General features: G+C 47.2%; 3 protein-coding genes across 3 annotated transcripts; 1 reads left to right on the forward strand and 2 right to left on the reverse strand.

The window, feature by feature from the left end:
* Window positions 1-5,201: 5,201 nt before the first annotated feature.
* On the reverse strand, window positions 5,202-9,457 carry BJ212DRAFT_581583 (uncharacterized protein). The gene is made up of 8 exons (XM_041343568.1): window positions 9,043-9,457; window positions 8,108-8,976; window positions 7,985-8,047; window positions 7,843-7,920; window positions 7,746-7,793; window positions 5,463-7,690; window positions 5,351-5,374; window positions 5,202-5,299 (listed from the first exon to the last, which is right to left on the reverse strand). The coding sequence occupies exons 1-7, from the start codon at window positions 9,416-9,418 to the stop codon at window positions 5,371-5,373; spliced, it is 3,666 nt and encodes a 1,221-aa protein (XP_041185232.1). The 5' UTR covers window positions 9,419-9,457; the 3' UTR covers window positions 5,202-5,299; window positions 5,351-5,370.
* Window positions 9,458-9,564: 107 nt separating this feature from the next.
* On the forward strand, window positions 9,565-11,654 carry BJ212DRAFT_581609 (Nop-domain-containing protein). Its single transcript, XM_041343569.1, has 5 exons — window positions 9,565-9,802; window positions 9,857-10,698; window positions 10,750-10,867; window positions 10,917-11,305; window positions 11,359-11,654. The coding sequence occupies exons 1-5, from the start codon at window positions 9,598-9,600 to the stop codon at window positions 11,428-11,430; spliced, it is 1,626 nt and encodes a 541-aa protein (XP_041185233.1). The 5' UTR covers window positions 9,565-9,597; the 3' UTR covers window positions 11,431-11,654.
* Window positions 11,655-12,059: 405 nt separating this feature from the next.
* BJ212DRAFT_1306571 (Sodium/hydrogen exchanger family-domain-containing protein) lies at window positions 12,060-14,065 on the reverse strand (the record flags this gene model as incomplete). Its single annotated transcript, XM_041333822.1, has 7 exons — window positions 12,060-12,410; window positions 12,671-12,831; window positions 12,863-13,517; window positions 13,580-13,637; window positions 13,690-13,827; window positions 13,884-13,936; window positions 13,984-14,065. Coding segments are annotated over 7 exons (1,498 nt in total), but the record flags the coding sequence as incomplete, so codon positions are not given.

A 14,065-nucleotide genomic window follows, 5' to 3' on the forward strand; every position in this document is an offset into this window, starting at 1 on the left:
AAGGGGTGCATTAGGAGCGCTCAGACAAGTGTCCTGAAAAGAGCAAGCATATTGTCCCCATATATATGATCCTCATCTAGGCCCTCATGAAGCCTCCATAAATTTAGCAACTTCTACATTTTTGACTCCATGGTCTCCACAAACACAACTAGGAAGGCCGTGGGTCTGAATGATCTCTTGAAAAAGTTCCAAGACAGTTTGCCCACAATTATTATTGTGTGCACAAAGTCCAGTAATGTATTGTGAGTAGCTGTCAATGAATCCATGGATTACAATCTTCCACTGAATAAGGCCTGTTGATTGTGTAAAACATACCAAGAACAAGTGGTGAATAAAGTAGTACTTGCCATGCTGACTATCATGATGAGTTATGGAATTAGAACTCTTGACATTGTATACTCACTGAGTAATACAGCGCACACCAAATGCAGCCACAGGAGGGCCATGGACCCAGGAATATGATGCTTGAATACAAGAGTGAGGTATACTGACTCCCATGTAATGAAGTTGGCCATTAATCATGTGACAGCCTAGACATGGGTAATGAGTGAGAATGTGCAGCATGGCACTGTCCAGATCATCATCAGAGAGTACTGATTGAGCTCTGGTGGAGGATGTATAGTATCTACATGTGACACCACCTTTGTCAGTGAATTCAATATATACTGGGTGTCCTGGTTCTACAAGCTCATTTTCTAGCACCCAGTGTTGAACAGTGCATGAGGATACACCAAAAATGCCTCCAAGACATGTGGGTCCAGCAAATTGCAAGGCTGTCTCTAGAATGTCAGGGTTGATTTCAATATGAGGGCATCCATGAGATTGGTTCTGGATGGTAGTGACAGCTTCTATAGGTGGAGCACCAGGGTAATCTGCTGATCAGCCCTTTGCTTTATCAAGATCAGCTACCATTAAATCCAGACTGGACTCCATAGTAGCCAATGTGACTTCTGGTACGATCGCACAATGTTGAAATAATTATTAGATATCATGCAGGAAGCTGATATTGGAGTGACTTACCTGCATTATATCAGCTCTCAACTGTTGGCACACTTTAACATGTAGCTGAAGGTGAGCAGCATCACCCAGCTGAGTAAGAAGGGCAACATGGACATCATCTTTCAATTGGTTGAAAGAACAGATAATGTTATGTAATGGGAGAGGGAGGTGAGTGATGTCAACACTGTCATCACTCATGAGAATAGCAAGGTCAGAGATAGAGACCACCTTTCAGACCTCGGGGTTGGAACTTGGTGGGTGCTAAGATAGGCTGCATGACCAGTATAGCAATCAGCCAACTTGATATTCAGTAGCATGAAACTCATGAGACTTCTCTATATGGGAGACATAGTTATAAAATTTGTTCTGCAAAATTTACAATTGTCTGCACCAGTCCAATGGTCTCCAAGGATAACATATACAAGCAAGATGTGCATAATCCAGCCCTCCTAAACCTGATATGGGCGAGTCTGGCACCTAAGAGTTGGAAAAAGAGGTGAAAGCAATGCCAGGAAACCGGAGTAACTGAAGAAGCATGCCCCAGCAAGGGCTTGCTCACTGGCTGCCCTGTTGCTGCATTGCACAGTTGCACAATACAATCATCTGATCCAGTCACAATGTGAGTCCCATTCAGCAAGAATAAGACTGAGTTGGTGTAATCAGTTTGTCCACTGATCACAGTCTGAACAACCATCAAGCTGATATCATGTCCAGATACCACATGAAGAGGAAACCATGCAGAAAACATTTTGGATAGTGCAGAGTTGATGGGTGAGAATAGCATTGCTGATATATAGTGTGGTGTGCTGTGCAAGACAACACCACAGAAGACTTGAATAAATCTCTGCACATTGATTGTAGCAGATGAGGCATGTGCGAATCCAGTCTGACCCTACAATTGCAATTGTGCATTAGAATGCATGTTATCTAATGCTCAATAACCTTGCATTCACCTTCAACCACTTGGGACCATGCCGCTGATCACATTCATAAGGCTGAGTACCTCAAGCTAGAGTAACAGTTGCTCATGCTCAAAGAATGATTTGATTTCTTTGGCAAGTTCTGGTCCATCAGGAAATCACAGAAGGATGCATGAAGGGGCTGGATGGGGGTATGTGTATGATTGTCTCATTGTTAGCTCAAGTAGAACCTTAGCTGACATCAGACACACATTTGAATAGGATGAAGGCCTCAAGTGCTTGAGTCTAGACAAGACTTGCATGACCACTCTACAACACTGTGCAAACATACCTTTTCTCTGAAGGGGGTTCACTACAACATGTCTGCCTCCACCAGTAAGAACAAATATGACCTTCTAGCAATGGTCATTGGAAGCTGTAGACAGACATGATACCACTTACAAAGTATTTGTAAAGAACTGAAGGTGCACTCACTGTCAATCTGACTGTGACCTTCTGCCAGGTGGGAATTGAGCCAACTGAAATTCTGAATACAGTACACTTGCTCATAATGCATAATTGTCATAATGCATCACCTTTGGGTGGGTCCCATTGTGGGATGCAGGCAATATGCATGCAAAATGCATAATGCATAACACATAAGCCTCTGGGCTGATTTATGCATTATGAGGAGCCTTGGTAACACATCAGGCCATGTTCAGGTCAGCATCAGTCACTGTCAGCACCTATACTAATGTAGTTTAGACTATCTAAAGTGCATAGTGGTGTCAAAATTTGTCTTTGTTCTCCTCTCACATGCCCAATAAGACCCACAAATCACAGGAGAAGCCAGCTCCCTACAAGCAGTGCTTGCAGACAGTCACAAAGAACAAAGATACACCCACTACCTCAGCCAAACCTCATAAGGTCATGACTTGAAAAAATCTCACCTTAAATGACTGGCTCACTATCTTCACATACATTAATACCCATCCCCATCAGTCACAAGCCAAAATTGTTTCACACTTCAAAAAAGAACTTGCAGGGGCTTGAGCAAAGCAGACAACAATAGATTCCTACTTCAGTAAATAGAAAATGATATGCTCTGCTCTCAGCTGTCACACTCTTGAGGGAGGTCACATGGGATCACAAAATGTGTCACATATGTCACACAACTTGGTTATGCATAAGGGGTGATAATGCATAGCCTGGGAGGGGTCCCGACATTATGCATTATGAAAAAGTGTACTGTACTAGATCAAGGTTGGGTCAGAATTCATCCATGATCGTCATAATGTGCTCACCACACATTCTACTAATCCCACAGACTTTCCAGCATCCATTGCAACATGAAAAGCTTCTGCAGTTGGATGTAGTGCAGCACCAGAATTGCTGCCAGCGATCATTTCTTCATAGGTCATCTCTAGCTGATAGATGAGGCCAGTGATGACCGACATATGCTTTGAAACAAAGAGATATAGGAATAAAACAAGGGCTACTGGGTGTAATTCATTATGCGGGGGACAATTGATGTTGTTGTTGCCAAGACAGTTTTGGACAAAGGTAGGTTAGGTTGAGTAGGGTTAGGGTCCATCCCAGGACAGATTGCCATATATAGAGAATGAGCAACAGGTTAGGGTTTGATGAGTGAGAGTGTGGATGCACTGGGAAGAAAGGCTTGTTGCAACAGAGACATCTTGGGGGTTATTACCAGGCCTGGAACAGAGGGTTGGTGGGCACACAAGAAAATGGGCAGTAGGCAGGCATGAAGAGGAGAGCGGTAGGCAATGATAGGGGTGGGCAAGGAAATGGGTGGACAAGCAGGTGGGCAAGGAAACAGGCAAGCAAGGTTTGAAACATCCAGTGGGGTTTAAACTCTGCTTGGAGTTGACTAGCAAGGTCATCCGGTCACCAGTCAAATTTTCAAAAGGTCAAACCACAACTAGTGAATAAATAATTACCATACAAGGAAATTGCAAGCACATCATGCACCCTCCAGTACTGTGACACATGACCTGACATGTGGCACCATGTAGCTCATCATTGACAGCAATGAGTAGGACTCTACTGAGAGAACCACACAGACAACTTTGTGCCAAGAATAGAGTTCTGAGAAGCCATGTGGATGACTTTTGAGAATGAATTAGAGTTTTGAGAAGCCACATGGATGACTTTTGGTTATCATTCAGAGATTTTCGAACATAAGATGACTTTTGGGTTATCATGTAGATTTTTTATACAAAATGATTCAATTTATTATTGTCTTCTCTGGGTAGTGTTGTAGGCAGAAGTCTGCCATTCTGCCAATGGCAATTGCCAGCAGTAGGTTGAGGACCTTGGGCAAAAGTTGGCAGAAATCAATGTGAATCTTGTTTGTACTACAAGTAAATAGCATATGATCAATGTTCAAAAAAGTGTATCTGAGCCTCTCTGCACACCAGAATGTCATCAAAAAAGTCCAAGGGACAGCTGGACCATCATATACATGCATGTCATATTCATCCTGAGTTAGCAAAAATATATTGGATGAAGATGAAATGATATCCCACCCGCATCACTGGGGACACCACTGAAGGGTCTTTCACTTGGTGCATTGCAACCTCCTTCTTTGACCCTCTCAATCTTGATCTGTATTTAATTTAATGAACAGGTCCCCATTCATTTTTTCTTAAATCCATCTAAATGAAAAAGGGCACAAATCAAATAATTCTACTAGGCTGGTTGCTCACAAATTCATCTTTCCTCGACAATGTCAAATATTCCCATGTCAAAGCAGTCAGCAGATATACGAAGATTGTTGCAATGCTTTACAATATATTGCTTTAAATAGCTTTCTCATCTGTTCATGGGTTTACTGATGTACATCATCAACTAATGTCGTACACATATTAGCTTACATAATCTGGAGTTTTGCCACCCGGCAGCCTGAGAACTGACACAAGTAGCTCTGCCCCCTACACTACCTGGGGTTCTGGGCCCTCCGGAACCCCAAATGGATTTCCCGGATATGGCGCCATATGGTGTCGCGCCGCATAGCACGACGCGAGGGGACTCCTCGTTTGTGACTATTACAACCTTCCCAGCGACATTCAATGAGCGTATTTTGGTATCCATGAAAATGGGCGGAATTGAGATGCTCCTTAAGGCCCTCCAGTGTTGTGACAAATCCGCAGCATGTGTCGTCATGTAGCCACAGGCAGGTACAGGGAAATGAGGAGTGATGATGAGGAGTAATTGAAGATGGCTCTGGTAGCAAAGATGGTATTACCCACGAATATGATAGTTGCTCCGCGTGGAGCTGGATGATTCCACCACATCAAATTGTGAGACATAGAAATGACCAGTGTCGTCTTCACAACTCTGAGCAAAGGGAAAGCTTCCAGACCCTAAACTGGCAATCTCTGGAGTGTCGATGAAAGCCTGGGGTTTTCCTAGTACTTGGGAAGACGGACCGGCATCCAAGCCCAGATAATCAACTGCGGAGCGGGGTGCACCAGATCGTAAAGAATTGAAGTGAACAAAAATGAGCTTCAGGTGAGATATTAGGTGCATGGACTCAAGTACCTTGAACTAGCGCCGATGTTAGAAATTTTCTGAACATCCTCTGCCGTCTCTGTTATACTGTGTCTAGCCACCTCAGCTTGTTCAGCCTCAGCATTAACACCATTTACGACTTCTTTTGTACTCCGCCTCGCCGAACCAACTTTTTCAGCCTCATGCTCAGCCTTCGTATTCGCGGTCGAGTAAAGCTCTTGAAGTTCGCACAATGTTCGAAGGCAGGTCTCAAAATCCTGGAGACACCATGCTTTCACGAGCCACTGCTGGAGCTTCTGTCCCATAAAGGCCGTCAAGATAGAGCGGAGGTCGTCATCCCACTCTGCCAGAGAAAGATGATACACCCAATGAGTGCAAGCATAATCAAGTGCACCCGAATCCGATCTGCACCGATCCTTGAGGGCATGCACGTCGTTCACGATTTCGGCCACTGCATGCAACATTTCCATATGAAGTTCTTGCTCCTGAGTCGATGGACTCGAAGTTTGGCCACTTCTGGGAGTTTCAAATGCCAGAAATATTGGAAATGCAAGGAGTAGAGGCAGGGACCGAAAGTTCACTAGGAAGCGGAAAGCAGGTAGGGCATCAACCGTGGACAAGTCGAGGTGCTGCAAAATTTGCCAAGTACAGCAAAAATATCGCAAAGCTAGAGCTGTGCGAAAATCGGCCTGAAGTCCCGTATTCTGACGTTGCGTGATGTGCCAGAGCAAGGATAAAAACGGTAGAGGCACTGGCGGTGAATATATTGCGAATGCTAGAACGTCCGCATTGTCAAAGGTATTTAGCGACACGGGGCTGCTTTCTGTTGTTAGCTGGGATAAACGGGAACAGAGAGGACTGTCATCCGGTAACTCCTTCATCATGATACTCAATGAAGAGTAGGCTAGCAGACGATGAACCACGGCTTGTGAAATGAACTGCTTTCCGCAGCGCAGAGAATTGGACAGGAAATCGTAAAGGGATTCGTGACAGACTTGCACAGCGCTGTCATGACCATCCGGAATGTGGACCAGGGGTGACAATTGGGACAACGCGGAGCGTATGTCAAACTTTTGGTTGGACCCTCGATTCAGAAGGTCATCTAGTTGCGAAAACGACAGCATGCCAGCAAGATTCACAACGATCGTGAGATGAAGGTATGCTTGCTCCAAGTCGTCGGCTGTGGATATGATGGATTTGTAGAAGCCATCCATTGATGACTCTGGAGGCGATGAGGGGTCGAAAGGAATACAGTCAACGAGATCCATCCTATCTGTGGGGTCATGGTCAAGGCTTCCAACAAATTTTACGATGATAGATCCTGTAATAAAGTAGGGTCCCACTCTATCCACTAGACGGCCGAGCACCTCTTCCGGTGGCCACGGCTTGCGACACTGAAGACGGTGACGTTTGTGTATCTTATCGAAAGATTGGCGAAAGAATAATCTAACGTCCCTAGTAATGACAGTACGGTCCAGAGCAATGTCCGATCTCATTGGAGAGTGATGACGCTTGATCAAGACTCCTACATGGTCACGGCTTGTGAAGAAGATGCGAAGGCCCACATCCATCATATGGGAGAGAAGTCGAGTAAGAAGTGAAATGAGTTCGTGCACTTGGTCTTGACATTGATCTACAGCATCGACAACGAACAGATTCGAAGGAGAGCGCCAGACAACTGCCTCTAGAGGTTCAATAAGAAGCCGAGCAAATTGCTCGCGCAAATCTCGAGAAGGGGAAACTATACTAGGATCGTTGTCCAGGGCTTTGATTATTTTTTCCTTCGCCTGCGGATGAGACAGCCCAAGTTGATACGCAAGCGCGAGCACGAGAGAACGTGCGCTTCTGCAATTTGCGTGCCTGCGAGAGAAAAAAAAGCTGCCTGCCAATCTATTCTTCTGTTTGCAACGACTAGCAAGATTGTATGCAATGACAGATTTTCCTGTACCGGAAGGTCCGTGAAGCCATGACATAGCATTGACATTACTAGGGTGCTCGACGAAGTCCGCTTCGAGCCCTTCAACGAGGCGAGCACGATCACTGCCCAGTTGAATCATCGGTAGAGGTCCTCGACAAGGCGAGTCAAACAAAGCACCGAGGGGGACAAATCTACAAAAGAAGGCCCAAGTATAGTCTTGAGTCGAGGGTTCCGTAATCAATGGGGGAATATTGTTCAGTAGAGTGCACAACGTCCCATGTTTGAGGATTGCATTGAACCGTACGAAATTACAGATCCTGCAGGCACCTTGCGAGGGGAGCTTAAGAGTTTGTCAGTAATAATCAGGCAAATGACCCAAGATACACGACCCGTACCACTATATCACTGTCTATAACTGCTCTAGGCACAAAGGTAGCAGAAAGCTGATGATCAGAGTCAGTCAACGAAGGCGAGCGGATCACAAAGTATTACAGGTAGATTGAACAAATCGTTATTGGAGTAACTTGGTAGCGCATTTGAATTTTGGTTGGGGTACGACGGCAGGTATTCCTGTAACCAATTAAAGACACGATAAATGCACAGCAAGCGTGTTAGATGGAGATCGGAAACGTACACCAGGAAGTTCTAATACTGGCAGGGTTGGAGGTGAATATGATGGGGTAGGTCCAAGTTCAAACTTTGGCATCAACGGAAGCCTATCAGCTTCACAAATGTTGGCGAGCGAATAGCAACGCACAATATGACCATGATCCCACAGTAAACCCCGCCTCGGTCGGTGACGTACAGTTGAATCAGCTGCAATGTGATCCGATATGAGACGCCTCCTGTCAATGGTTTTGGACATCGTCCCGCTGAGATTTAATGTCCAATCTCCTCGCTTCGACTGAGCCAAGCCGCAGAAGATGGTCTCGTACAGAAGTACATCTACGCGCTTCCAACCTTGGTTTTCTTGCATGAATGGAAGCACCGGCGCGAGGTTGCAGCGAAGCCTAAATGCCTCCTCATACCCCGCATGGAGGTGGTGTGGTATCAAGCTCTTCTCGTGGGGTGTGAGCGGTTTGTCGAAAGCTGAATATATCGCTTCGAAAACATCACGAACGCGAATGCCTTTATCACGCTTCACGCAGATATCCCATTGTAAGGGATTGTGCTGGAATTTGATGGTCATATCGGTCAGTTCCTTGTTCGCAGCCGGCTTGTCGAGATCGGCATCAGACAGGGGCATCCGTTGGATCCTGTAAGAGGAGTCCTGCATGTACTCGATGTCGTGGGTTGGAAAAGCGATGTCGAAGTGAACGGATAGGTTAGGTTGAGCTGGATGGTACGAAAGCAATTGCCAATGAAGATTCGGTGCAGGAATTAAGGCAGGCGACACTGAACCAGAGGAGTACGGACCCGCGAACTCCATGGATGCATCTACATCACCATATGAATCGAAGAACTCGAGCTCTTCACCACTTTCGGATATGTCACGAGTGTGGTTGGGTAGCAAAAAAGTAGAATTGTGCAACTCTGGGCTCGGGTTCCATGACTCCAGCCGTGGCGGTAATGCAGTACTGTTGTGAAGCGCAGGAGGCGGAGTTGTTGCGCTGGACGCATTACTGGCTGCAAGTTTAGATTACAATTAACATGATGTCCTTGGACTGCAAAATAAATAAAAAGAAGACCCACTCAACGTGGCACTGGGTTCCCGTGGGGCTTGTGCTTGGCCCACGAGTTGCGAGGAAGAATCGGGGAGAGGGGGGGATCTCGAGCGAGGCGACTGCAGCGGGGGGGGATACTGCGCCGGGAGGTAGTGCCCTGGGTCGGGAGCTCGCCAATGGGGTACTGGGGTGATGTGGCCAGTACGCAGAGTTTTTTTGGGAAAAAGTGGCTTTGACTTTGATTTGGGGGATTTACCAAGTGCGACTTTCGTGTTAGATGATGACTCAGATGAGTCGCTCTGCTGAAAGTCTGAATCTGTCCTGAGAGAATTCGTGTCTATATTCGCCCCTCTAGCACGGGCTGTGATAGGGGGACTTGCAGAGTCCGGGCGCATGGGGCCCATAGTATATGTCCAAAACACTAGATGATGGTCGGAGTCAGCGTCAATACTTGACCATCCTGTGCCATAATCACCAACTGATTCCAGATTTGGCAACCAAATGTTCGGGACATGCCGATCCAAAATTTCAGTCAATTATCAATGTCCGACAACCTTTAACAGCGAGCTCAGTACAAGCCACGATGGCAACGCACGCACTCTTTGAGTCAGCATCGGGATACGCCATCTTCGATGTAAAACTCCATGAAAACATTGGCTCGCGTGTCAAAGCAGTCCAAGACTCCATCAACGACCTCTCAAAATTCGGCAAAATGGTCACTCTTGTCAGTTTCTCGCCATTCAAAAACGCAGCGGATGCTCTCGAGAACATGAACGACGTCTCAGAAGGTATGCTTTACGGAACCTATTCCTCGTGCACACAGAAATATCAATGGTCCCTAGGCATTCTCAGTGATCATCTTAAATCTCTCCTCGAACTTAATCTCTCGAAGCCTAAGAAGGGCTCCAGGATAGTCCTCGCAGTCTCAGAAGTCGGACTCGCAAACTCCATCTTCGAAAACCTCGCCATAAAATGCGACGCCTCTGAAACCTCCCAGGAAGTCCTCCGCGGCATCCGCTTCCATGCACCAAAGCTTCTCAAGGGCCTCGATGCTACCGACCTCATCAAAGCCCAACTCGGTCTCGGCCACTCCTACTCCCGCGCTAAATTGAAGTTCAACGTCAACCGTGTGGACAATATGATCATACAAGCCATCGCCCTTCTCGACCAGCTCGACAAGGACGTCAACTTGTTTGCCATGCGTATACGAGAGTGGTACGGCTATCACTTCCCTGAACTCGTCAAACTCGTGCCAGACAACTACCAATACGCCCGCATTGCACAGTTCATAGGCGACAAGGAAACTTTGACAGAGGAAAAATTGCCCGAGCTCGCTATCCTCTTGGAGGACGACTCCACCCTCGCACAAAATATCCTCGACGCCGCCCGTGGCTCGATGGGCTCATCCATATCGGAAATCGACATGCTCAACATCTCCGCATTCGCAGCTCGCGTCGTTTCCATTGCTGACTACCGCAAATCCCTCGTTAACTACCTAAGCGAGAAAATGAATCTTGTCGCTCCGTCTCTTACCGCGTTGTTGGGAGAGCGGATAGGCGCACGGCTGATCAGTCATGCGGGTAGCTTGACAAATCTGAGCAAGTATCCTGCTAGTACCGTGCAGATCCTTGGTGCAGAGAAGGCGTTGTTCCGGGCGTTAAAAACCAAGGGCAACACCCCCAAGGTTCGCTACTCCGTCCTGAGCGCCAATCAAGCTAATTTTTTTCCAATACAGTACGGTCTGCTATATCACTCCTCTTTTATCGGCCGTGCAGACCCTAAGCACAAAGGCCGAATATCTCGGTTCCTCGCAAACAAATGCTCTATTGCCTCCCGGATAGACTGCTACTCGGGTAACTCCACCACATCTCCATCCACTTACCCCTTACTCAAAACACCCAGATAACCCATCCGCAAAATTCGGCGAGGCCCTCCGCACACAAGTCGAAGAACGTCTCAACTTCTTCGAGACCGGGGCACCACCGACCAAGAATGTCGATGCCATCCGCAAAGTCCTCGACAGTCTTGCACTGGACTTGGAGGACGACGAGGATGAGGATATGGAGGATAAGCCAGACGCTCAGATGGATGATGCAGAGCCTATATTACCCTTGATTGAAGTCACGCCTAAGAAGGACAAGAAAAAGAAGAGGTCGAGAGATGATACGGATGTGGATGAAGCGGACGAAGAGCCTGCGGAGAAAAAAGTGAAGTTGTCCAAGGAGGAAAAGAAGGCTTTAAAGAAGGCAGCCAAGGCAGCGCGTAAGGCTGAGGCTGCCGCTGCTCCTGACGTACGCTGGAACTTGTCAAATAATCGCGGTCTCGACTAACTTTCCTTCTTCAGAATGGCACCTTTGAGAAAAAAGAAAAGAAAAAAGACAAGAAAGACAAGGATAAAAAGAAGAGTAAGGCATGATATGATATCTGTGGCATACCTTTTCGTCCCGGTTGTTGTCTTTTTGTATTTCTGCTTTCATGATCGTCTTTGCCCTGATGGACGGCTGATTCTTACGTCAACGATCCGTTCTAGTTAAAATTCGGTGTACTGCTGACTCGTGCAATCAACTCCAACCAACACCGTTCGTTTCCCTCGTTCGGCTACCCTCAACTCTAACATAATGGTTCTCCGCTGCCACCGTCCAACGACGAACTTACGACGCGTGCGTCCGCCTGCGTGTGGTAGATCGATGGCGTTGAACAACTCTAGCGACCGACAAAATTGCGCGTTTCACTGCAAATAACAGAACGCACGTGTAGTGGAACCTGTCTTGTATATCTACTTTCATGGTTGCCCGTGTGCCCTAATAAATGTGTAAGTTCCTGTTCGTCCTTGATTGATACTCCTGGTGCGCTACTATAATATGCACATTGACTACAGTAACATGAGGTAAATATAAAACAACACCATGCAACGAATGTTCAGGTATGGTTATTATGATTTCGTCGAGTCCCGTTCCAAAATGCACATCTTCCATGGAAAATTAGCAGCACCTGAGATATACTCTGTTGAATGCCGTTCCAAATAACACACTACCCATGCCCCAGCTACTCCATCCCCATATTCGCAGCCTGCAGCACAACCATCGCAGTCGCGCACCCAGACACCACGAACGCAGTTGCCACATCCCCAATCGTCTTACTTGTCACCTCATGCCCCACCACCCTATACTCCTCCACCAGATCTTTCAACTCAGCATGATGGTTCTCCACTGCCAATCGCTTCGACCGTCCAGCGACAACCAACACCCGCTGACACATTGATGCGCGCTGGATCGCAGCGTGCAGCGGGACAGGGGATGCAAGGTTTGTGAAATTGATCCGCGAAAGTGCAACACGCAACGGCCCAGTATATCCGAATCTGATAGATTGCGGCCCGCATATCGTGACCAGGTTATGCTGTCGGCTGTTTCAGACTGCATACGCATTTCGGTGTTGGGTTGCCCGTAGACAGTGTCTGGGAATCCTACTATCTGCGTAATCCATGATAAAATGTTATTCGGTTCAGTGTGGAGAAAGTAGTGGCGCTCACTGATGATGTCGTCAATCCATGTTGATGAGGAAGTGCGAGAAAGTCAGTATCAGCTTTGATATCGGAGTGGGCCGTAAGAGGCCGCTCGATTGGAGTGTTTTCAATCTCGCGCTTTTTCCATCTTCACCACCGTTGCATTGATCTTTGGGTTCGCACAGAGCTGCACCACAAATTCCAGCGCAAGGCGGTCATCAGGACCGCCAAAGAACGGGAAAAAGACGTGATACGAGCCGCCTGTCCCCGCACACGTGTTGATATGATTTCCAGGATCGACAAACAGGGCGACATCTGTCCGACTTTGTGCGAATACCCCACGTACAAACTGCGAGTGGACGGTAGATGTAGATTATCTCTTGATGTGCCGAAAATAGCCTCGAAAGGATTGTGGTCCAACTTTTCTCGCCGTGGCGTTGCGCCTTCGCTTGTTTCAGCATCGTCCCAGCGCAAGGTGGCAACCACGGGAGCAGTATGAGCTGGGATGCATTTCGCTTGGCGTGATCCACAACGTTGTAAGCAAGATCGTCATGCGGCACGATGGTGAGCGATGTCGACACGAGCAAATCATTCAGTTCTCCAAACATGCGGAATATGCCCAGGAGCGGATCGGTATGGATAAGCGTATCTGTAGTGGATGATTTCATCACCGCCGACGGACGATCCGAGAGCTCGATGAGGCGGAGTGCACTGATGCTCACTTCGGGCATCTTGTACTTCAACGGGGCTGGGTCAGATGCAGCAGACATGGACACAGCGGTAGTGAGCGAGGAGAAATCCGGTACAGGAGGACGGGCGAGCTGCGTGAGGGCCATCATGGATGGCATATGTTCGAGTTTGTCGAGAACGACGGTAAAGCGATACCGCCAGGGCTGTTCCTCGTTCACAAGAGATTTCTTGTCTGCATCACCCTCCTCGTCGCGAATCTGGGGCGGAGCTCCACCGAAGTGGCGATACACGCCGTTCTGGAGGATACAATGCTGTGACGAGTGGGGTGGTCATGAATGAGCGTCAAAGCTTCTAGCACAAACATGGAAAAAACTTTCTGAGACAAAATGCCAGCGGAGAGACCGACATTAAGCACGATCAACTCTACGAGACTAGGAAACACAATTTAGCAGACGAGAACACCAAAGTAATTTGGATACTTACCCCTTGCAGCTCATGAGTGCTCCAATTGTACTGGCTTCACGCCAGCTGAAACCAGACAACCTTGAGGCAATTGTACATCCACCAAACTTGCCCAAGAATGCAAGGCATATGATGGCATTGTAAAAGCCCAAGTGATACCTGCAACATACAAAACTATATAAGAAAAATAAATAAAACAAGGCGTCTTAGATGACCGACCGTCATCAAGGAGTCCAAGATTAGTGTTCAGCCCTGAGTAGGTAAAATACTGCAATGCATGAATGACCAGGCAGGAGAGAAGTAAGATGAACATACCAAAGGCAGAAATACAATGGTGACCATATCTTCCAGCTTCTCCGTCAAAGCAATGGCGAGACCGCCCTCCCTCGGTACAATA

Source organism: Suillus subaureus (genome assembly GCF_016647635.1).
Source record: "Suillus subaureus strain MN1 chromosome Unknown BJ212scaffold_317, whole genome shotgun sequence".
Classification (NCBI taxonomy): domain Eukaryota; kingdom Fungi; phylum Basidiomycota; class Agaricomycetes; order Boletales; family Suillaceae; genus Suillus; species Suillus subaureus.

What these genes read in the sequence shown, in the direction of transcription:
- BJ212DRAFT_581583 (XM_041343568.1), bottom strand. Translation starts at nt 9,418, where the DNA reads ATGGGCCCCATGCGCCCGGACTCTGCAAGTCCCCCTATCACAGCCCGT. An exon ending in GGAACCCAGTGCCACGTTGA is followed by an intron (nt 8,977 to 9,042) that starts GTGGGTCTTCTT and finishes CTAAACTTGCAG; the next exon opens with CCAGTAATGCGTCCAGCGCA. An exon ending in CAGTATTAGAACTTCCTGGT is followed by an intron (nt 7,921 to 7,984) that starts GTACGTTTCCGA and finishes AATTGGTTACAG; the next exon opens with GAATACCTGCCGTCGTACCC.
- BJ212DRAFT_581609 (XM_041343569.1), top strand. Translation starts at nt 9,598, where the DNA reads ATGGCAACGCACGCACTCTTTGAGTCAGCATCGGGATACGCCATCTTC. An exon ending in CCAAGGGCAACACCCCCAAG is followed by an intron (nt 10,699 to 10,749) that starts GTTCGCTACTCC and finishes TTTCCAATACAG; the next exon opens with TACGGTCTGCTATATCACTC. An exon ending in CCGGATAGACTGCTACTCGG is followed by an intron (nt 10,868 to 10,916) that starts GTAACTCCACCA and finishes CAAAACACCCAG; the next exon opens with ATAACCCATCCGCAAAATTC.